We start from the raw sequence: 23,319 nt of genomic DNA on the forward strand, positions 1-23,319 counted from the left end.
AAAATGAGGATATTTTTGTCAATTAGCATTGGTAGATAGGATAAGCGTTGCATTAACGTGGCCGGTGATACCTTTCCTTTAATGGGAGCAAAGCAAAAGCCGTTTCCTGTTGGACGAATCTTTTTCCTTTTCTGTTACGGCTCGTATGCGAAAAGTGTTAAAAATAATTCTTGAATTTTAACTCAATTGAAAAAATAGTCTTTTAATTAAAAATTCATGACCATTAATCTCTTAACAGTTAATTTATCATAATGTGCAACTATGATTGTTTTCGTCAATTCAATCAGAATGCTGTCAAATTGAGTCATGTTGGAAGAACTATTAATTTGATTAAAGTTGAGAGACTATTGCTCTAATTAGATTAAAATTAAGAAACCATTACTGTAATTAGGTTAAAGTTGAAAAATCATTGCTACATTTTTCTCATTTGATTTTCTATATTTTCCCTTTGATTCAGCGTTTCGTGCGTGTCCCACAACTTAATTTGACAAAAAATTTAACGAAGTTAATTAAAAGACTATAACTGCACATTTTAATTAATTAAGGCTTGTTATATTAGAACCCCACAAAATGTTGAATGCACCCCATATTAAAATTTAGTATTAAATGACTTATTTACCCTACTATGCAATAGCAATTTTGACCTTATAAAGTTGAAAAATAAATAAAAATTATATATACACCCCAAATCACTTTTAACGTATTATTTATCCCCTTCAACTGTCAAAACCCTTCCAACCCTCCATTGTTGAACAAAACCCTAACCAATGAAATTACAAACATGTTGATTGAGAAAAATTATTTTTGACGAATGAAACACAAAATCGATATTTCGGAAGCTTCACATGAGGTAAGTCTTCATTTTTTTTTTAATTGTTTTAGTGATTTTGACGACATCAATAATTATTTAATCTTGTTTTTGATGCGTTATTCAAGCTTCTATGTTCGTATTCATCTTTTAGGGATCACATAGATTACATAAAGGATTAAACATCTAAAATTATCATCAAATATTAAAAACTGACGACATGGGTTTTAATGGTGGAATTGAAAGCTTTATAAGATTTGAGAAATGTGTGATGTATAGAAAATACGGGGTGCATGTAGAAAATGTAAGGTGCATATTAAGAATACAGGGTGTGAGGGTATTATGGGAGAAATATGTGAGGTGTATTAAGATAATTTTTAATTGAACAAGCAAATTTTTTTTATTTTTTATTTTTTATTTTTGGAATACTGGAACAACAATCCCAAGGCTAAGGAGCCACACAAACAGAAAGCCAAACCAAGCAAACAACAACCGAACACGGGAAACAAACTTTGCAGGAAGCTACAAGAAAGAATGACGCGGCACCACATGCCAAAGCGTCACTCCCCGCAAAGCCAAGAACACCTATTAGGGACAAGGCAATCCATCAAAGTTTAAGACAAAAACCAAGGAAGATAAGAGTCGGTCAACCCACAAAACATCGCACATCTCCTTAGACTTCTGTGATGCTAACAAATTTGCCGCCTTGTTGGCTGATTGAGGAGTCTAAGACCAGTGGCAGTCCTGAAAGGAATCCCTATACTTTTGGACTTGCGCAAAAATAGGATACGCCCTCTAACTGCCATCTTCCAACTTAACATTCAAACAAGAAACCACTTCCAACGAATTCGATTCAAGAAATATACAAGTAAACCCTTGAGAGATACCTAGTTCACAACCAAGCAAAAGAGCAAAGGCCTCAGCTTGACTAACACACAAAACCTCAATAGCCTGTCTACTAGCTGCCAAAAACTTCCATATACTATCCCACGCCACCAACCCACAAACCCCAAATGTGAAGACTCAACCCAACTAGCATCCACATTGATTTTAACAAAAGGAGCATGAGGCAGTGACCAACGAATTTCCAAGTCCTCGACAGATGCAGGCACCTCCCATTGAGCCTAATCAATCCCACGAGCCGCAAAAAACACTCCCACATCATTATTAACAACAAAAAGGGTTTGAGCCGGGTTGATAGTGGAATGCTTAAAGATAAAATTGCACCTTGTCTTCCATATGCACCAACACGTGAAAACCAACATAAGCCAAAAACCACTTCCTCTCCTGAGCAGCCCACTGATATGAATGAAGAAGATCTTTGACCCATTACTGCCAAGACGAGACATTTGTCATATGAACCTTGAGATTTAGAGCACCTCCAAACCAGAGAGCTTCTACACAAGGATATGTCAGAAGAAGATGTTCAATCGATTCCTCTGCGTTACGATAGGATACAACGGTGAATGGGCAAATTTCCGCTGAAACAAATTAGCCATCGTCGGAAGGGCACCGTGTAAAGACCTCCAGAGGAAATGATGATTTTTTTAGGGAGTGTTCAACTTCCAAATAAATGTCCATACACGAGGAGAGAGAGAGAGAGAGAGAGATACCAGGTGAAAGAGGCAAGCCCGCAGAACTAAGCATTCTTGAAAATTCCCAATGGTTCCCAGACTGTACTGTAAATCTGCCACGCTTATTATATGGCTAAACAAGCCGATCAGCTTTTGACAAGTCCCTAATCTATAAATCATGAATTACAGCCATCTCATTCTGAGACAAAAAACCCATAAGAAAGTCAATATCCCAGGACTTGGTAGAGAAACAGATTAAGGTATCAACACATAGATTCCGCGACACCGAGACTCTTCCTCATGGAACAGGATGACCCATAGGAATAGAAGGAAGCCATTTATCCACCCAAACCTGAACATCTCAACCGCCTATAATCTGCTAATGCGCTCCATCCAACAACAGATCTCGACCTACCAACAAACTAGACCACAACCAAGATGCACAGTCACCCTGTTTAGCCTCAAGAAAAGAATAATGGGGAAAATATGACACACCCTAACCGAAATCAGGGCATGCTAACCGTCACGTGAAGGTGACGTAATCATGTGCACAGTGCGGAAGCTAAGAATAATAATAAAAGTACGAACAAATAAAAATCAAACTACGCACAGAGTAGTTAACATACATGTGCAAGCGTAAGTGTGAAAAACAATATTCAGAGCATAGAAAGCCTAGTGTAGTCCAGAGGAACAAATACTAACTAAGCACACCCAGAGGGGGTCCTACACTGGTGATAATCTGTCATATATGCTGTGAATTCCTCGTGAACCACCAAAAGAGAAATCCAAACTAGAACCTGGAGGGGCGCAAAACAAAAAGTGTGAGTGGGCAAAAACAAAGCTTTTCAAAATCATTTCATTATCAAAAGTTCTAACCCCTCGTCGTAAAACCTGTATAATTTCCTAGAAAATAGAATATACACATATATAGAAAACATGCTCAGAAATATGCCATGTTGAATGCCTCCATATAAAATGTAAGTAACCCAGGTAATGTCAAACAATGCAACTAACATGTCAGCCGAAGTCACCTAACGTGACCTGTACGGCTGAATCTAGAGCTCAAATCCTCAACTCACTAACTATACATGCACACGAGTCGGAACCACCTAAAGTGGTATGTACGACAGGACTGGGTGTAAATAAATATGCTCAAGTGCTACGATCACGTGAAGACTGGGCGAATAATCGCGGGTCACCTACGAGTCGAACCACCTATAGTGGTCTATATGACAGGATTGTGTACTTAACTTGGATCCAAGATGAACGTGTGGTGCGGGAGGTGAATATCACGTGAAGGACTGTGCCCTACTTTGGGCGGGAGCACTAACATCGGGGGTGCAGGTTATGAGCTCTCTACGTATCTCACATAACTATTAATTACAATCATAAACCATAACTTACCTGGCACTTACATGTGCGTCCGCAACACCAAATATACATATATGCAACTACTAATGCATAAATAAATAGGCAAACGCTATTCATGGCATTTAAAACATATAAACATTCCATTTCATTTTCTGGGAAAAACCACAGTATATAGGTATATACGGAAAACCAAAAGCCCACTCACTGGTATGTGGAAGGGTCGTAACCCCCTTGTCTCGAGTGACTGCGCTCGTCATCGGGATAGGTCTCACCTATATGCGAAACAACTATAAAAACGTCAATTTAAAGCACATAACCAAAACTAGGTAATAACTTCTCATACAATGCTCAAATGGGGTGTATGAATACACCAATGTGATCTACTCAACCTCACGAACATCCCCATATTTTTAAAATAATTTTCTGACCACCCACGCGCCACCACGCGCCGGCCACGCGCGGCCACGTGCCAGGCACACTGACGGCGTCAGGAATATTCCGTTAAAACTAACAGATTCCGTTAAAGTTAACCTAACGCCGTTAAGAATATTTCATCCAAACTGACGGAATATTCTGTCTTCTTTTCCAACACACCTCCGGTGCCGTCGCCATCGCCGTCGCCAGAAAATCGGAAAAACTTCAAACCTTCTTTTCTCACTCGATTTTCAACCAAATTCTATAAAATTGATACCAAAATGAAGCTTATAATAGGTAGAGCAAAACCTTACCACTTTCAAGCCCTGAAATTCACGGAATCATGCTGGAGAAACTTCACAAAATCCGGCCAAACCTGCAACTCATAACCCCGACGTCCAAAACCTTCCAACGAACCACCCTGAGCTTCCTAAGGACCTCACTAAGCTTTCTACAAGCTTCAAATTCCCTGAAAAACAACATTTCACGTATGCATGAACAGTGACCAAAATCGGGGTTCCTTGGTTCGATGTGAAATCGAATGATTCCTTACCTAAAATGGGTATGGTTGAACTCGTATGATCCTCACGAACACAAAGATATAACTTTCCACCTCGATCTGCAACGTTTGCAAGGGTTTTGGTACTTGTCCGTACGAAGAAGAAGAAGGAGAGAGAGAGAGACACGGGACAGGGAAGGTATACGGGAAGGAGATAGGAATGAAAGTGTGTGTGTGTGGTCCATATGAAACCAACAAGCCCACAAAACAAACACCCCAAAATGAAACATAACCATTAGAGGCAAAATTGTCATTTCACATCTACGGTACAAATAATTCGAGACGGGCTGTCACAAAATATCTAGCTTTTAAGACTCATGCCCAAAGGGAAGTAGGATTATGGAGGATCCGTCAACACTGCTTAGCGAGAAGAGCATTATTAAACGCTCGGAAATTGCGGAAACCCAATTCACCCTGATTGTTTGGAAGACCAAGAATATTTTTCCTGACCCAATGAATACGTCGCTCCCTACCAGCCTTCCCCCACAAAAAAACATAAATCAAAGCATCAAATTCGTTACAAAGCCCGGCAGGAAATTTAAATAAACTTATCGGGTAGGTAGGTATGGCTTGCACAACTACTTTAAGCAAAACCTCCTTCCCAATCGGAGATAAAGTACATCTTTTCCATCCCTGAGTTTCATCAAAATTCTCTCCTTAATATAAGCCAACACATGCCTCTTAGAATGTCCCCAAACTGCAAGAACTCCCAAATAGGTACCAGGATCAAATACAATTTTCATACTAAGAGAGAATGTCCCCAAACTTTAAGAACCCCCAAATTGCAAGAACTCCCAAACAGGAGCAGAGACAGCCACGGAAACATTAGCACTAAAGAACACATTAGATTTTTGAAGATTCACCATTTGTCCAGATGCCGAGCAATAATCGTTTAAAAGTTCAACAAGATTTGTACAATTTTTCCAATCAGCCTTAAAAAAGATTAGCGTATTATCAGCGAAGAATAGGTGTGAAATGACATGAGCATGAGAACCCATCTGAACGTCATCCAAATACTTCCTATCCACAACTGATTGAATCATACAAGACAATACCTCACTAACTAAAAGAAATAAGTAAAGGGATAAAGGCCCCCTGCCTAAGACCCCGTGAGGGCGCAAACTTGTCATTAGGTTGCCCATTGAGAATGACAACGAAACTAATTGTACAAAGACAACTCATAACAATCATTCTCCACCTAATGTAAAACCCTATTTTCTCCATAACATCATCGAGAAAATCCCATTCCACCCTATCATAGGCTTTGTGTATATCCAGTTTAACACCAAACTCAAAATTTCCTTGAGTTTTTCTTAGCTTAAGGAAATGAAATAGTTCATGTGCAATTCCGATGCTATCTTAGATTTGTCAACCCAACACCAAAGAATTTTGCATGGGAGAAATGAGACAATATGTGTTGCATTAAGCTTACGTGGGCAATCATGTTCCTCCAATAACTAAAAAATTAACCCATTGAGATTATCAGCAAGATCCTCCCAATAAGTATGATAGAAGACGCCTTGAAACCCATCTGACCCTGGGGCCTTAAGACTGCCCATTTGGAGAGCAGCTAATTTAATTTCCTCGATCGAGACAGGCAGAATGAGAGAATCATTCATCCCAGCTGTGACCGTCTGCAGGAAACACTCCAAAATCGAGCCTCATTCCCTCGGCCCAAAAGTAGTGAATAGGTCCATAAAATGCCTTTCAAACAATCTCTTAACCTTTCCCAGATTATCCTCCAATGAATCAGCTTCGACCGACAAGTATTAATTCTTTTAAGCCAACAATCCATAGCTATCCCCTCACATGGACTAACCCAACACTATTTCACCAACTCCCTACACTCATCATCCTTAGCCCAAAAGGCTTCAAACCGAAATCTCATCTTACTTTTCGGAATATCTGGCTCCCTTTGAATAATGATTGGACAATGGTCAGAGCCCAATACTGTCGCATGGTTAGCAACTGTATTGGGCCACAACTCCTGCCAAAAATTATTGAAGAGCCCCCTATTAATACGCTCCATTCCGTGTACCACGCCAAGTAAAGGCCGGTCCCTTAAAATCAGCATCCAACAAATCCGCACAATTCATAAAGTGCTCCAAAGTATCTTGGTCTATGTGTAGAGCCCCCAATCCCACTAGATTTTTCACTCCCAAAGGTATTCATTAAAATCCCCTCCACACAACCACAAGATCGTGGAGGACAAAAAATAAGTATTCATCCAACCTCAGAACTCTTCCTTTTCTACTCTGTACGAGGTGCCATAAACTCCTGTAAACCTTACCCAGGTTTTCTCTCCTAGTTCTCGAACCTTAGTATCTATGATATGTTTTGAGGAGAATAAAATATCTACATCCATTGACGCATCCCACCACAAACTAAGCCCACCTGCCCTGCCCTGTGGAGCCACATTAAATCCATCCACAAAACCCATAGGCATTCACACTCCATCAATGCGATGATCTTTCATCTTAGTTTTAGAGAGAAAGATCATTGAGGGTACCGTGTCCGACCCCAGACCACGACAGTTCTAGAAAATACAACTCATGGTGGATTTGCAGTTGTTGAAGGTTAACCGCCACAGCCCCGGGAAGACTTACCCACCATTCTCGCCATAAATGCATCTCTTTTTTATTCTGAAAGTTCCTCCAAAACATCCCACATCTCCTGATACCCAATCGGAACCTCCTCCAAGTTTTTTTTCACATAAATCGCTCTCTCCAACATAAGGCACCGTTCTTTAATGCTCATCCTGCTAGATGTTTCTGTTGTTTTCCCCTTACTGCTTTCACTCCACTTAGCACTTCAAACCCTTTTAAGTGGTGATTGAATGACCTCTTCAGCTTTTTGTTCATGTCCCATTTTCCCCTAATTCCGCAACATCGCCCACCTTCTGTCAAGCTGCCCTCCCTGCTCAATTGGATATCCCCCCTCCATTCGATTGATGGGAATACTAGGTACCTCTGACATAACACTTTCTTGATCCAGACCCTATGCCAATGCCGTTCTATGAGAAGACTAAAGATTAGGACTCTCATGTGCAGAACTAAGACTCTCTCGAGCAACAATACTAATCTGCCTGACTTTGCATGGTTTACCCCGGTGTGTACTCAGTCGTATGCCTTCCTACAATGGTGCTATAAGGAGATGAACAAATTCCGAATTCCCCTTAGTCTGGAATGCCTCATTATGTAAGTTAGGTGTGTGATTATAAAGCACAGTGCCAGCTACACTTTTTTCCCTAGCACGAACCAAATAAGAAGTAGGAGGGTCCACCATCTCCCTTATTGGTTCAATCTTAGTCCATTCCCCATATCTAGTAACCCCACCATTACTTAGATCACATGAACAGTCCGTATTAGGGTGCTCAATTCTCCCACACCGATAACAGAAATCTTGGAGTCTTTCGTAACGGAACTCCACCCACATATCCTTGTTCGTCTCCTGTGGTAACCAACAACCCTTAATCAACGGTTTCTTAGTATATACCAACACCTTTACATGAAGAAAACCTCTAGCCTTGGAGGGATCTTCAACTCTATAAACTCTCATATTTCATGAGTCAGACGTTTAACATTAACTTCTGAACTAAGGAATAAGGGCACTCCTCTAATTTGAACCCAAAACGAAACCAAGTCCACTTGAACTTCCTCCAAAGCCAACTCATGGGGCCATCGTTTAACTGAGAAATTTTGCTTCATCACTGCCTTGGGAACCTAGTTCAGAATTTGTGCCGCCGTACTTTGATCCAGAACAGTATTAATAAACAGATTATCGCAGACCCATTTTATCTCAACCTCCCCCAACTCTTTCCCTGGGGATCGCAAAATGTTATGTACCCCCCACTTATTGAAGGTTCGGTTAACCAGTGCAGCCCCACTAGCTTAATCCCAGTATTTATAGATGATAACTTCACAGACCTCTCCAAGTGGACAACCAACTCCTCCACCTCAGAATTTGCCATGGATCTTCTCCCATTCTATACACCTCAACCTTTTATCCCAGAAAGAAACAGCAAAGATACAATGAAAGTCCAATTTAAGAGAAGACCGAACACTTTAATTTGCTCACCAACACGAACCTGACTATGCACACCCAAGTTCCCAAAAGCGTCCCAAAAAATAATGAGTAGAAGAAACCCGTTTTTAGAGTTGCTGAAAGCCGACCCTCTTCTGGTGTGCACTTTACTGGAAGGTACCTGTGAGTTGAACCCAATAAATGCAGCAGATAGACTATAAGGCCTCGTTTGGTAGCCTGTATAAAGAATCGAATAGGATAAATTATACGGAGCAGGGTGTTTGGTGCAACTATGTACTAAATAGTACCTGTATTACTTAAATTGGGCCCACATCTTTTATCTGGTGTATGCCTACTTATTTATCCTTCCAGAAACCTATGTATTATTTAGTCGGGTTGGTGTCCTCGCTCTATCATTTATCTCTCTTGCATCGTTCTACAAAGTCACTTCCGTTGCCATCATCAATCCCAGGTTCTTCTTCCTCATTCTCCTTTCTTCTTCTTCATTTTGCACTCTATAGCTGTCGCCTTCCTCTTTAGTTTCTTGTTGCGGTCATCGCCCTCCTCTGCAATTCTTTGTCGCGAGACCCGCATGGGTTCGCGTGTCATCGATCTTAGATTTGAACTAGATCTGACTGAAACCCACGTCGTCAAAGCACCGCTTGCATTCACCTACTGCCCAACATCGCCACAACACCGTTGGAATTAGGTTAACTCCTCATGGAAAGAAATGCAAGAGATCAGGAAGCAATCTCACATGCATAGAACATTTGGGAAAAAGTTTCATGCTATTGGGTATAGGGTCTATGTTGATTATGTTGTCCATCCCATTTGGTGTGGTGAATCCTAGGGAATCCTGTGCGGTGGAGAAGATCTGGGAAAGAGAGGATTTTTTATTTTATTTTATAATTTGATTTAAATAAAGGACAAATAGAAAATGCAATATCAAGATTATTTTTATTTAATTTGATGCATTTGGTTGTTGTGAATTTTTATCAAAAAAAAAAAATTCCTTTTTTTCATTAGTCATAAATTTTTTTAGTAAAAATAATATAATCCGATCTCTTATCTAATACGATAACAAACAAATTATAAATAATACGGTCATTAGTACGATACTACACCAAACACCCGATTAATTTAGTCAGTATAGTCCGATGACAGATTATCCTATTCAACTGAAATAGTTAGTACAGTCCGAACTACCAAACAAGGCCTAAGATTTCCTTATTCTCCTGCATCATGTATGACAAATACCTTTTAAAATCGTAGGTACCACCACCTACTCACCTATAAAAGGGACCGGAATTAATAGAACCAACCACCCAAAGCCTGTCTCATCCCAATTAGATCGCACCATCACTGTGTGTCATGAGGGTAAGTAAGGGAATTAAAACCCTACCAACCCCCCAGCAACCAAACCCAGAGCCTCCTCCGCTAATTCTTGACACCCAGTTGGATACCAACTAGAAAACTTAATGGGCCACTAGCTGAAACCCAAAAGAATCCAACACCAAAACCATTGACAAACCAACCGACAAAGTAGGAAAAGGCAAACAACAAGTCTAAAACCCGAAGGAACCCACACTGAACTGAAGAAACAAACTACTACCCAAATTGCTCAGAGAAAACTACCTAAAAAGAATAAGCACCGGAGGAAAAGAAAGCAATTACTATCACCAAGGAGAGAAAATCATTCACTCTGAAGGTCTCTCGCGCCGGAGAGAAAGCCATATATAGAAAGTCACTGCTTTCCTTGAACAAGCAAATTTGGATTGTATTAAATATGTGAGAATTATTCAATAATTGTAGGATATTAATATAATAAGCCTTAATTAAAAGATAAATCATTACTTCAATTAAGTTAAAATTAAAAGACATTGCTGCAATTTCCTCATGAATCAAAATTCATCATCATCTTCTCTCTCTGCATTACCAGTCCTTGAACCCGAAACCTAGAGACCCATTTTACAGCTCCACTTTGTCGGTTCTAACTTCCACTTCCATTTCCTCCCTCAGTTTTTTCTCTCTCTTTTGCCCATTGCAGCACTTCAGAGCCAACCTTTCTCTTTGAATTACAAGGTAAAGCTTTTTCTTTTTTGCATTCGCTATTGAACTACACTTGGTATTGTTTCCTTTTTTATTTGTTCTTATGCAGGAAATCTGAGAGCTTTCTTGGTTATTTTCAATGACTTTATTGTGGCATTAACAATATTTGTTACATTGTTGCATTTGCAATAATGTGTTTGCTAAGGTTAAAGTTACCCGTCTTGATCAAAATAAGTATCTTGAGGCGTCTTGCCAGCCTAAATGTGTGAAGCCTCTAATTGAATATCTGGTGATGTACTTCTGTATAATTTCCTGGGTGACTGTTAAAAAATTTTGTCTGTTACAACGTTGAGTATCAGGAATTGGCATTTGTATGAACATACAGTTTGATCAGATTAATATTCATTAAATTACTAGCTTACTTCTAAATGGTATTAACTCATTGGTATTGTGTTCTACGTTTGTCTTTTTTCCATATCCATGTTTCATTCTCTTCACGCGATGGAAATTACAACTAGAAAAGCTTCCAGAATGAAGTTATTCGAGTAGGAATTTCGCTGGAAAGGGTTTCTAGCTCGAGCACACAGCTCCCTGAGGAGTTGACACTTTGGTTGACTGTCGGGCTCTCGCTTGCTTGTTGGGCTGCAAGAAGAGGACAAAGTTAATTCTGAAAGGTGCCTTTGTCGGGCTTTAGATGTAGGCTGTGAGGCTCGCAATCAAAACTAACTAAGTGCTAAGGCGTGCCACTACCATCTCTGTATAACAGATGTAGAATGAGTGTATTTAAGCCGATTACTTGTGCCCTAAGTTATTCTGACTTTCATCATCAAATGATTGTCATGGATGGGTTAAGTCCACATTAAGTTCTTTTCTATGCCCTGAGATCAAGGACTTTTGTTTATCTTGTATGCTTTTAAAGGGGAGGGGTTCAGATTTGATAAAGGCATCAGTTTCATTTACTTTTACGATAGTAAAAGTGCTAAGTGAACCGGATCTGAGAGTTAATAGAACTTTGGATCATCAGAAGATCGAAAATGACTTGCATATATACCGATGGATACATTATAACACCAGATCTATTAATGGAAAAGAAAAAACAAAGAGAGTCGGGCAAGATTTCACCTTGTCGGGCAAGGTTAAAGCGTCCTGCAATCTCTTTTCTTTGCAGTGAGTAATAAAGAGGGATAAGGGGTAAACGAGTTTACGCAAGAAAATCAATATTACAACATTTGGGGAAGGTAACAGAGCTTTTACATAGACAAAATATGTCTTTTTATGGGAAATCTAAGGCTGAAAGGGTGCAAAATCTGGACAAAGCGCAGCTTTCTAAGTATTAGCTTGAATGAGAGACAAATTGTATGTTTGTTTGTTTGATTGGTCAAGTGTCCTTGTCTCTGGGCCTTCTTTCTCATTTTATAGACAAATTAACCCAACTGTGTTGTTTCTATTCTTCCCCGAAAGTAACTGAAGGGTAATGAATCATCAACATTTTTACATGTTCTGCCATCCAAAAGTTGGGCCGGAAGTAGGTGGATTTCCATCGGTTGTCACTTCTCTTGTAAGCACTTAGTCTTTGCATTTAATTAGGGTCGTCATTTTGTCTTGAGATGGATGACCTGGGCTTGACTCTAGGCTTCGGGCAGACCTTCTTTATTGAGCTCATTTGGGCTTCATTCCCTTTGAAGTCCAAAGTTTAAATATTAACCCAAACAGAAGTGTCTTGTCAAAAAGCTTCAAACTTATATTTGCATTAGTGGAAGCAAATTGTTAATAATTTATCAAAAGTGAAAGTTAGTGATAGTAAGTTGTTAAGTATAAAAGACTAACTTACAAAGAGTAATTGTGCAAAGGTTATTGCATGAAAAAATAAAGATTAAAGAGTCTGTCCAGGAAGAGACTGCAAAACTGTTACATTTTCTGATTATGCATATGAAATTAGTTTGTCTAAGTAAAGGGAAAAATTATAGAACGTATACTTAGAATGAGTTTATTTATTTATTTCTGAAGGATGTGGGTTACAAGTGTTTTTAGATTCAAACTTTACCCAAGGGATTGTGTTACAGACTATGAAGTCCCAATCAAAATCTATAGCACTTGAACCTATAGACATTTGGACTTGCTATGGATATTGAATCTCGCATTTTTGGAACTTATTGCATTGTATGTTGCTCTGTGAACATTGTAATTTCGTCTCTAATACCACAGTTATGCAGTGAATAGTGATTGTCAACATTCCAAAATTGTCTAGTTACGTTAACTATCATGCTAGATTTAATAAACTGCTCTCGTCTATGCTTACAAAGAGTAGATGACTAGGCATTTGTTTTTATTAAGCATCAGTTATTGCTCAACCTTAGAAATTATGTGGATAAAAATGTCTTCATAACGTCTTGATTTCTAACCTTAGAATAAGAATATTGAATTTACATTTGACATAGACTGAGGATCTGCATAAGCTGCAATATCTTTTCATCCACTAGTGACTAAACCTATACAGGGACAACATAAATGTTTCAGTTTGTGATTCTGCCTATGAAATTAGCTAGACTAAGAATAAGGATTTATGAGGGGGGATATTTCGTTTATTTTTAGTGTGGGGGCTTTAGAATCACACTCTGCTCGAAAAATCAAGTGTTACATATGTTAGATCCTACATCGTTCAGGGGAGTGATCCTTATATGTATATTCCTATCCCTACCTAGCACGAGGCCTTTTGGGAGCTCACTAGCTTCGGGTTCCATGAGAACTCCGAAGTTAAGTGAGTAGCTCGCGAGAGCACTCCCATGATGGGTGACCCATTGGGAAGTTCTCGTGTGAGTTCCCCAAAAACAAAACCGTGAGGGCATAATCGGGGCCCAAAGCGGACAATATCATGCTACGATGGTGGAACGGGCCCGGGATGTGATGGACCCCGAGCTGGGATGTGATAGATTGGTATCAAAGCTTAACCTTGGCCGTGGTGTGCCGACGAGGACGTTGAACCCCTAAGGGGGGTGGATTGCTAGATCCCACATCGCCATATATTCCCATCCCTACCTAGCACGAAACCTTTTGGGAGCTCACTGGCTTCGGGTTCCATGGGAACTCCGAAGTTAAGCGAGTAGTGCGCGAGAGCACTCTCATGATGGGTGACCTACTAGGAAGTTATCGTGTGAGTTCCCAAAAACAAAACCATGATGGCATAGTTGGGGCCCAAAATGGACAATATCGTGCTATGGTGGTGGAACGAGCCCAGAATGTGGTGGACCTTGGGCCAGGATGTGACAACATATACTATGAAGTCCTAATAAAAATATAGCACTTGAATCTGTTGACATGAGTTGTTGTCGCTGACTCTTTGGAAGAAAGCATCCATTATGAAGTTGGCACATTTTTGAAGGGAGTTCAGTTTGCCCGAGAAATTGAATGTTTTGCTGCTTAAGCACGCCAACATATTCTTTGTCTCAAATAAGTACCAAAACTATACTGTCCTTCTTAAAGAAGCTTATAATGGGCAAGAATTGGTTGATAAGGATCCACTTGTTGTTGTGAAGGAAAAGTTTGGGGAACTTATGTAGGAGGGGCTTCATGAATATAACCGTCGGCGTCATTTGGTAAATCTAGAAAAGAAGAAAAAGAGAGGCATGGTTTTAGGTAGATCAAATGAAGGCAAGGACATGAGCTCTGAGATCTCTGACCCCGATGATCAGGGAGACAGAGGAGGGTTGTTTGATCTAGAAGAACGAACGCGATTCAATAAAGTTCTCTTTGATGACGGTGCCCCATGACAATATCATTCGGTAAGGAAGGAACGAAACTTATCCAACCTCTTGGCAAAGAGGAGGAATCAATATCACCAGAAGATGATGTAGAAAAGCAAGCCCACTCAGGCCTGACTCCTAGTCTTGACTGCCTCAAGTCAGAAATACCATCACCGTCTATTCATCTGGTTGACATTGTATATAGCCACTGTTTTACAATCCCTCTTTGTAATGAAGATTGCAATCAGATGCAATATCAAATAGCCATGACGATGTTTTCTATGTTCCCTGCATTGTGGGTTTGCAATTCGGACTTGGTCGTATAGATATTGTAATATAACAAGTTTTGCTTTATTGTGCTGGCCTTGTGATCTACATTGTGGGTTTGAAATTTATTTATTATGTTTGTCACTTAGGTGGAGTCTAGTATCAGGTTTTTGTTAAAAAAATATATTATTGTGGGTATTGTGTTAAAAAAAATTTGAATTTGAAGGGATTAAATCACATTTTCAGTATATTATTGTTATTGTGGAAAAACCAGTAGCGCAACATCAAAATATATACATGTGCGCAATTGAAAAAAATAGGCGTTTTTTTAATTAATTAATTAATTAATTTTTATAAATTATTTTTCAAATTACTCTTTTAAATTGTAAAAAATGGGCGGTGCAATTGGAAAAGAGTCCTTAGGCCTCGTTTGGCAGCTCAGATAGTACTGATTATTTTAGTCGGATAGGATAAATAGTTGTCGGATAGTACTGACTAAATTAGTCAGACGTTTGATGCAATATCGGACTAATAAGCGTATTATTTATACTGTGTTCTCGATAATGTGCTGGATTATAGAACTTGAAACTATAATTGATGATTAATGGAAACACTGCCAAACATCACAGGTTAAAAAATCAACAAAATTAAAACTGTTAATTTAGTTTTTTTTTCTCTCAATTATCAAACCCAAATTTCAATCCAACCCAACGAAACTCAATTGCGAGAGAATTGTTGAGGAAGTACACCAAGCCAGTGAGAACAGCAAACATGAGCGCAATTCCAGAAGTTCAGCTCCACTCCTAGGTTCCCCACTCGATTACAGTTGTCTAACTGTTGCAGAGGGAATTGGATTGGACAAATAGATAGGAATAAAGAAGTAAAATTTTAATATCATTCAACGAAATTGTTCATAATTTTTGTCATCCAACCAAATCCAAAATTGGGGAAAACGAAAAGGGGTTGGGTTTGGGCGGAGCAGATAGAGAAGAAGAAGAAATTTGCAGGTGGAGTTGGATTGGGGAAAACGAAAGGGATTGGGTTTGGGCGGAACAGATAGAGAAGAAGAAGAAATTTGTAGGTGGGATTGGATAGCAAAATTGGGGAAAATGAAAGCTCTTGGGTTTGAGCGGAACAAAGAGAGAAGAAGAAATTTGCAGGTGGGGTTGGATAAAGAAATTGGGGAAAACGAAGATGGGTTGGTTTTGGCAGGAGCAGGGAGAGGATGAGGAGGAGGAGAAGAAGACACAGGGCGTAATGCGAGACAGGAAGGAGAGAGCGGAGGAAGCGAAACTACCCGACTAATAAATACAGAGGATTTTGGGAGGATAATTTAGCGGGCATACATTGTATAAAACATGTAGGACCACTTTAATTAATCCGAGTACTATTTAGTACAAAATTACACCAAACACCTTAATTCGTACTATTTATCCTATCCGTTGTTATACGGCTGCCAAACGAGGCCTTACGGTTCTCTCTTCTTTCTCGCCCTCTCTCAGCCGGTCTCTCTCTTCCCTCTCGCTCCTCTCGCTCCTCTCTCTCTCTCTCGCTCCCTCTCGCTCTTCTCTCTCACTCCGTTAGACGAAGACAAAGACGAAGGAAGACGGCAGCCACCACCCACCCATCTGCTACTCCTCCGTTCCAACCTCCGCTGGAATTCCTCACCGTTTCCTCGATTCCGAAGGTCCCTTCACATCTCTCTCTCAATGTTTTGCTTTTCGCTTTAATCGTTCAACATATGATAAATAGGGTTTTATTTGTTGAGTGTTGCCGGAATTTGGTGTTAATTTAAGTTTCTGTGCAAATAAAAATAGAGGATGGGAAATTTATTATGATGCATCTTTATAGCAAATTTATGGCTCTATAGTCTGCCGATCCGTTAACATATTCGATTTTGAACCTTTTGAAGTACCCTATATCTCAATATAATTCAATTTCTCATCTATAATTATGAAACTTCCGTTTCTGTGATCAGGATTCAGGACTATATATTAGTTCTTGTTATTTCCTTGTAGAAGGGATCTGGTAGTCTCCTTTGTGCTTGTAAAAGGCTTTTACTAATTTATCATTCCATGATTCTCTCCTTTAACTAATTTATTGCTGAAATTGGAGTAAATTTTAAGTTCAATGTTGCAATCAAGTTTAGAAAATGGCTGAAATTGAAATTAAAGCTACCAATAAAAGTGACCGTGGAATGGCCATTGGGTTAACAATTAATAAGAAACTTAAGGCCTAATAGAAGTTTGATTGTGTAGGAAATGAGGTGAGTCGTGACACTACCCCTCTTCAATAATCTCTTATGGAAATTTTGTCCAAGTCACTTGTGTACGAGATGACTGATGTCATACGAGTCTCGCACGGTTGTATGCCATACAACTGATGTCATACAACATTGGAAGGTTTCTTTGCCCATGGTAGGTTTCTTTGCTCTAACTCACTTCAGAAAACACAAATATCACCAAATGAAAAGTACCATTAACATCAGTGTTAACAAACACGACCATATAAAAAATATGAAGCCATTTTCTAACCTATTCAATTTCTTGTTTGGTTGCTGAGCAAGTTGGTAGAGAAAATAATCAGATGATTGAATGCTTTTATATTCATTTTCACTTGATTGAATGCTTTTATGTTCATTTTCACTTGATTGAATGCTTTTAGAAGATTATTATGTTTCATATGTAGTGGATTATATAGTCTAATGGAATTTCATATGAAAGTTGAATATGTTGCACTAAGTTTTCTAATGGGTTTGTTTTGCCTGCCCTTTATATTATTTCAAAATCGTATACGTTCTCTTCCAGTTCCAAAAGATGATAGAATCACAAAAAGGAGTAATGGCACCAAATGAAACCCTCCAGCCTGCATGGGATTAACCACTCAGACTTGTTCTCCAAGCAAACCCAATAAAAAATAGCACTTGAATATGTTGACATTTGGATTTGTTCCAAGTACTTATTGCACCCTATGTAGTGTTATGAGCATTTTAATGTCATTTTTATCACCACAGTTATACAATGAAAACCTCAACTTTTGTTGCTTAAAACATGAAATGACATTAGTCTACTGTCAAGAGATTGATTGCTAACGTTGGTTACTTAGTCTTTATTTGTAGGTATTTCTTTTGTTAATCTTCGTTTACTCCATTTATCTCCTTTCGACCTTTCATTTGTTCGTCGCCTGTCATTGTAACCATCCAATTTGTGTTCTGCATGAATTTGATTTCTGAACACTTGTATTAATTTCTTACCTTTTCTTCTTTTAGTTTTCATTTTGAAAGATATTGAGGATGCATAAAACAGAGAATTATGGCTGCTACAGTGCACTTTCGAAACCCAAGACTTGTTCAAAACTTTGCTCGGTATTTTTCTCTATCGTCAATGAAGAAGGACCCATATCTTGAATCTGCTCTGTCTAAAAATCGCAGATGGATAGTGAATAATCAAATAACAAACATCATCCTTAGGTGCCCTGATCATGTAGCAACAGTGATCTTCATTCAGAAGAAGTTCAAGACCCTTGATCTTCAAGGAAAGGCTCTCAATTGGCTCAAAAAATACTCATGTTACTTTCAAGTCTATTTGCAACGCGATGAGTATTACTGCCAGTTAACTAAACAGAGGATTTCATTTTAATAATTTTGATATCCCATAAATGTCAGATTTGCAAAATTTAAAATTTAGAAAGATAAAATGGAAGATTCTTGTACTGTGATTAAGAAATCACAAACCCAAAGGGATTCCTTGGTCATTTTAATTAGTAATAATTAATAATATTGGATACTTGATTACTGTATGCTTTCTTTTGATGAAGTCTTCAATGGTCTGATTGTGTATTGTGGGTTGGTTGGCACCTATAAAGCATGGATATACAGTACGACATGACACAGTGATACATGAAATCTCTAAAAACTAGAATACGATATGTCATGGATAAGGGATACGTGACCAAACTAAAGTATATGTGCTTCATAGGTTGGCACCAGCCCCCTTCTTGTTAGTGGTATTAGTTTGATTATTAATGGAAACAAGCACAAAAACTGAATATACAAAAATAATGGTTATTCACTTTTGCTTTTTTGGATTCAAAACATTTTTCGTGCTGGGTTAGCATCTACCCGAATATGTGGATATACCCAAAACCATTAAAATGTACGATCCTTTCATTATTTTTTCGCTTTTCAGGCATGTATGATATTAGTCTTACAAAATGCAGCTATTGAGTTTGTTTTAACAGTAGATTTCATAGCAAACCCGTTCAAAAGGCATCTGTGTTACAAAATAAATACCTGTTTGTTTAGTAAATGACTATGGTTCGTTGTTGTAGGATGGTTGTTTACTTGTCCATTTCATATGTAACGTTCTTTAACAATATTTGCTCAGGCATTGTTGTAGTTTGCAAGAATGTGTTTGTTAATTTTTTTGGTCGGAACAAGAATGTGTTGGTTAAGGTTATCTGTTGTCGTGTAAACTTTAAACAATTATGTTTATTTCTATATCTTTTTGTTTACTCTATAAGGGTGGACGATGAACTTGTTGATCAAAAGAAGTATCTTGAGGAGTCTTGCCAGCCTAAATGTGTGAAGCCTCTGATTGAATATCAGGTAATTTACTGGTGTTATTCAAAAAATCTGTGTGTTGCAACTTCTAGTACCAGGAATTGGCCTTCGTATGAACTTAAAGTTGGATCTGATTATTTATTAAAATTGCTCGCTTACTTTTAAATTCCTTATTTTGCTTCCCAAGATAGTCATATCTACTTGTTTGTATTATGTTGTACTTGTACCATTGGCTTTTACCTGTACAGGCTTTTTTCTCTTTACCGATGGGGATTACAAACTAGAAAGGCTTGAAATATATGTTTGCATGTGGTCTGACAAGTTAGAAATGCGTAAGTGTTCTAAGTTTTTCCATTTGTGGAAGCAATTTGGAGATGATATATAAATATCGAATTTAAAGTTAGTAATTGTAAGTTGTTATATGTATATCAGGCTAACATTATAAGGAGTAGTTGTGCAAAGGTTCTAGCATGAAAGAAGACTATCAGATGATCAAGATTCGAATTGTCGTAAATAAGTGATTAAGCAAGCTTTTTTAACATGTTTTAATTGGGGTTTATTGTGAGATGATGTGTGAATTGCAAAAAGAGTGAGACAAGCTAGATATATCGTATGCAATAGAGATTGAAATTTATCTTCAATGAAAGGATATTTCTTTCTGAAATAAAAATAAAAGATAGAGAATTCACTTTACAATGTGCGTACACTGAGGATCTTCATAAGCTGCTATCTTTTCTCATCCACTAATGAGTAAGCCTGTCTGGGAAGGGACTGCAAAACTGTTTCATTTTCCGATAATGCATATGAAATTAGTTCGAGTGAAAAAAGGGAAAAAGTATAGAACATATACTTACTGAAGGATTTTTGTTATTTCTATCAAGTCCTACTAGACCATGAAGCCCAGTCAAAATCTATATCACTTGAACCTGTTCACATTCGGATATACTGTGGAAATTGAATCTTACAATTTTGGAACTTATTGTGCTGTATGTAGCTCTGTGAACATTGCAAACTTCTTGCCACAGTTATGCAGTGAAGGTGTGGATTTATAATCAGCAGAATGGCTGCCAGCATTGGAAAATCTCTAGCAAATTTAACTATCATGCATCAGTTATTGCTCAACCTTAGAAATTATGTGGATAAAAATGTCTTCCTAATGCTTTGATGTCTACCCGTTATTCACCCTTTTCCCTCCTTCCATGAGTAAGTGCTTTTGACTCTGTGAGTCGTCAATAATTTTGAGTTACAAGATTAAGTTGTTGAACTTTTTCTTCCATTTGTGTTTCCTTCTTCAAAAATTAAAAAGGAAATGGAATGCCATGATAATCGGAGGTCTTCGTTTTGATATACTTCAGTGGGTAGGGGGTTTTCACGTATTGTTTTTAATGGACTAAAATTTGGTAATTGTACTGAAATTATTTGAACCTTTTTATTTGTTGTAGGCATGTGTTAAGAGGGTTGAAGGTGATGACACTGGAAACAAGCATTGCACAGGGCAGTACTTTGTAAGTTCGTTGTCTGTCATGCTATCCAGTTTGTGTTCTGCATGAATTTGTTCTCCCAAACACTTGTATTAATTTATTACCTTTTTTCTTTTAGTTTTCATTTTGAAGGTATTGAGGATACATAAAGAAGAGAAATATGGCTGCTACAGTGCACTTTCGAAACCCAAGACCTGTTCAAAACTTTGCTCGGTATTTTTCTCTATGGTCAATGAAGAAGGACCCATATCTTGAATCTGCTCTGTCTAAAAATCGCAGATGGATAGTGAATAATCAAATAAAAAACATCATCCTTAGGTGCCCTGATCACGTAGCAACAGTGGCCTTCATTCAGAAGAAGTTCAAGACCCTTGATCTTCAAGGAAAGGCTCTCAATTGGCTCAAAAAATACCCATGTTGCTTTCAAGTCTATCTGCAAGGCAATGAGTATTACTGCCAGCTAACTAAACGGATGATTTCTTTGGTAGAAGAAGAAGAATCTGTCAAAGATATGCAGGAACATGTCTTTGTGGAGAGATTAGCAAAGTTGCTTATGATGAGCTCCAATCAAAGACTAAATGTTGTCAAGCTTAATGTACTGAAGCGGAACTTTGGTTTCCCAGATGACTATTTAATTAGACTTGTGCCAAAATATTCTGATGTGTTTCGGATTGTTAATTATAGTGGGCGGCGGAGTTCCATGGAGATTGAGCTAGTGTCTTGGAATCCAGATTTGGCAGTTTCTGCTATAGAAGCTTCAGCTCACAAGCAAGGAACCGAACCATGTTTCACAAGCTCATTGCCTTCAACTTGGATCAAGTCATGGGAAAGATTTCATGAATTTAATGCGACTCGTTATATTTCACCCTACTTGGACTCCAAAGGCTTTGCGGAGGGATCAAAGGAGATGGAGAAGAGGACGGTGGCTTTGGTGCATGAGTTGTTGTCGTTGACTCTATGGAAGAAAGCATCAATTATGAAGCTGGCAAATTTTCGGAGAGAGTTCATTTTGCCCGAGAAATTGAATGTTTTGTTGCTTAAGCACCCTGGCATATTCTATGTCTCAAATAAGTACCAGAGCTATACTGTCCTTCTTAGAGAAGCATATAATGGGCAAGAACTGATTGATAAAGGTCCACTTGTTGTTGTGAAGGAGAAGTTTGGGGAACTTATGCAGGAGGGGCTTCATGAATATAACTGCAGACGTCATTTGGTAAATCTAGAAAAGAAGAAAAAGAGAGGCATGGTTTTGCGTAGATCAAATGAAGACAAGGACGTGAGCTCTGAGAAGTCTGACCTCGAGGATCAGGGTGACAGAGGAGGGTTGTTTGATCCAGAAGAACGAAAGCGATTCTATAAAGTTCTCTTTGATGACGGTGCCCCATGACAATATCATTCAGCAAGGAAGGAACGAAACTTATCCAACTGCTTTTCAAAGAGGAGGAATCAATATCACCAGAAGATGATGTAGAATACAAGCAAGCCCACTGAGGCCGGACTCCCAGTCCCCACTGCCTCAAGTCAGCAATGGCCATCACCGTCTGTTCATCTGGTTGATATTGTATATAGCCACTGTTTTACAATCCTTCACCACAATGGAGACTGCAATCAGATGCAATATCGAATCACCATGGCGGTGCTTTCTATGTTCCCTGCATTGTGGGTTTGCAATTCGGGCTTGGTCGAATAGATGTTGTAATATAACAAGTCTTGCTTTATTGTGCTGGCCTTGTGATCTGCAGACGTTCTGGCTGGGAGAGGAGAGCTAGAATCGGTGAAATAACAAAAACTCATGGAGGATTGGAACTAGGAATTTAGGAGTAAGCTCAAGCTGGCTGAGAAAAAAAAAACTCGAGCAGATGTTGGAGAAATTTTTTCAATATTCAAACGGGTACTCCAGGTGTCATAAAATAAAATGAGTGGACCGATGTGAAAAAATGTATCATTTTTTTCATTTGTATTATGACACGTGTCAAACTACTAGTATCAATTGAAGACCGGTACTTCAAATTTTTTTTGGTAGATGTTGGGTCTATCAAGCAACTTGGGAAGGCTTGGTCTTCCTTTATCGCCAAGTTATTCAGACTTTATCTAATGTACTTTTTAAGTAACTAATTATTAGGAGCTGCAAATCAGTAATTCATTGACAAAGTGAAAATAGTTTGTGAAACTTGCAGTACTTAGATTAGAACCAAACAACCAACCACCCAGTTTGGTCCCACTATTGTAAGGGTGGTTTTTACACATCCTAAAAACGAGTTCCACATTTCCCACATCATCAATTTCATGGAGATAGAAGACATAAATTGATATGATTTTGAAACCTCAAGGTGCTATGTGAAAATTTTTTAAACTATGTCACCTGTTATGATAATCACGCTTAAACGTGAAATGCATATAAAATGTAGACCTGAAAGAAAAAAATTTAAAAGAACTAAAATTAGCAGTTGATCACTTGGTACTACGCAACTA

The 23,319-nt window shown here is 38.5% G+C and overlaps 1 protein-coding gene across 19 annotated transcripts; it reads left to right on the top strand.

Annotated features, from left to right (window-relative positions):
* Window positions 1–16,224: 16,224 nt before the first annotated feature.
* LOC137724359 (Ubiquitin carboxyl-terminal hydrolase family protein) lies at window positions 16,225–22,869 on the top strand. Of its 19 annotated transcripts, none has more exons than XM_088695020.1 (7): window positions 16,268–16,492; window positions 18,074–18,169; window positions 19,327–19,411; window positions 20,361–20,569; window positions 20,673–20,724; window positions 20,809–20,871; window positions 20,966–22,869. In XM_088695020.1, exon 7 carries the CDS (start codon window positions 21,008–21,010, stop codon window positions 22,232–22,234), a length of 1,227 nt encoding a protein of 408 aa, XP_088551146.1. In that variant the 5' UTR covers window positions 16,268–16,492; window positions 18,074–18,169; window positions 19,327–19,411; window positions 20,361–20,569; window positions 20,673–20,724; window positions 20,809–20,871; window positions 20,966–21,007; the 3' UTR covers window positions 22,235–22,869. The 19 variants fall into 19 exon arrangements, with proteins under 19 accessions (XP_068319209.2, XP_088551150.1, XP_088551138.1 ...); XM_088695011.1 differs by lacking the exon at window positions 20,673–20,724 and adding an exon at window positions 19,615–19,698 and having other exon boundaries at window positions 16,354–16,492; window positions 20,392–20,569; XM_088695024.1 differs by lacking the exons at window positions 18,074–18,169; window positions 20,673–20,724 and having other exon boundaries at window positions 16,263–16,492; window positions 20,966–21,060; window positions 21,166–22,869.
* Window positions 22,870–23,319: the final 450 nt, after the last annotated feature.

Source organism: Pyrus communis, chromosome 5 (genome assembly GCF_041283825.1).
Source record: "Pyrus communis isolate YQ-2024b chromosome 5, ASM4128382v1, whole genome shotgun sequence".
Taxonomy (NCBI): Eukaryota; Viridiplantae; Streptophyta; class Magnoliopsida; order Rosales; family Rosaceae; genus Pyrus; species Pyrus communis.

Bases quoted from the DNA above. Each gene is read 5' to 3' on its own strand.
- LOC137724359 (XM_068463108.2), top strand. From the start codon at position 21,008: ATGGCTGCTACAGTGCACTTTCGAAACCCAAGACCTGTTCAAAACTTT.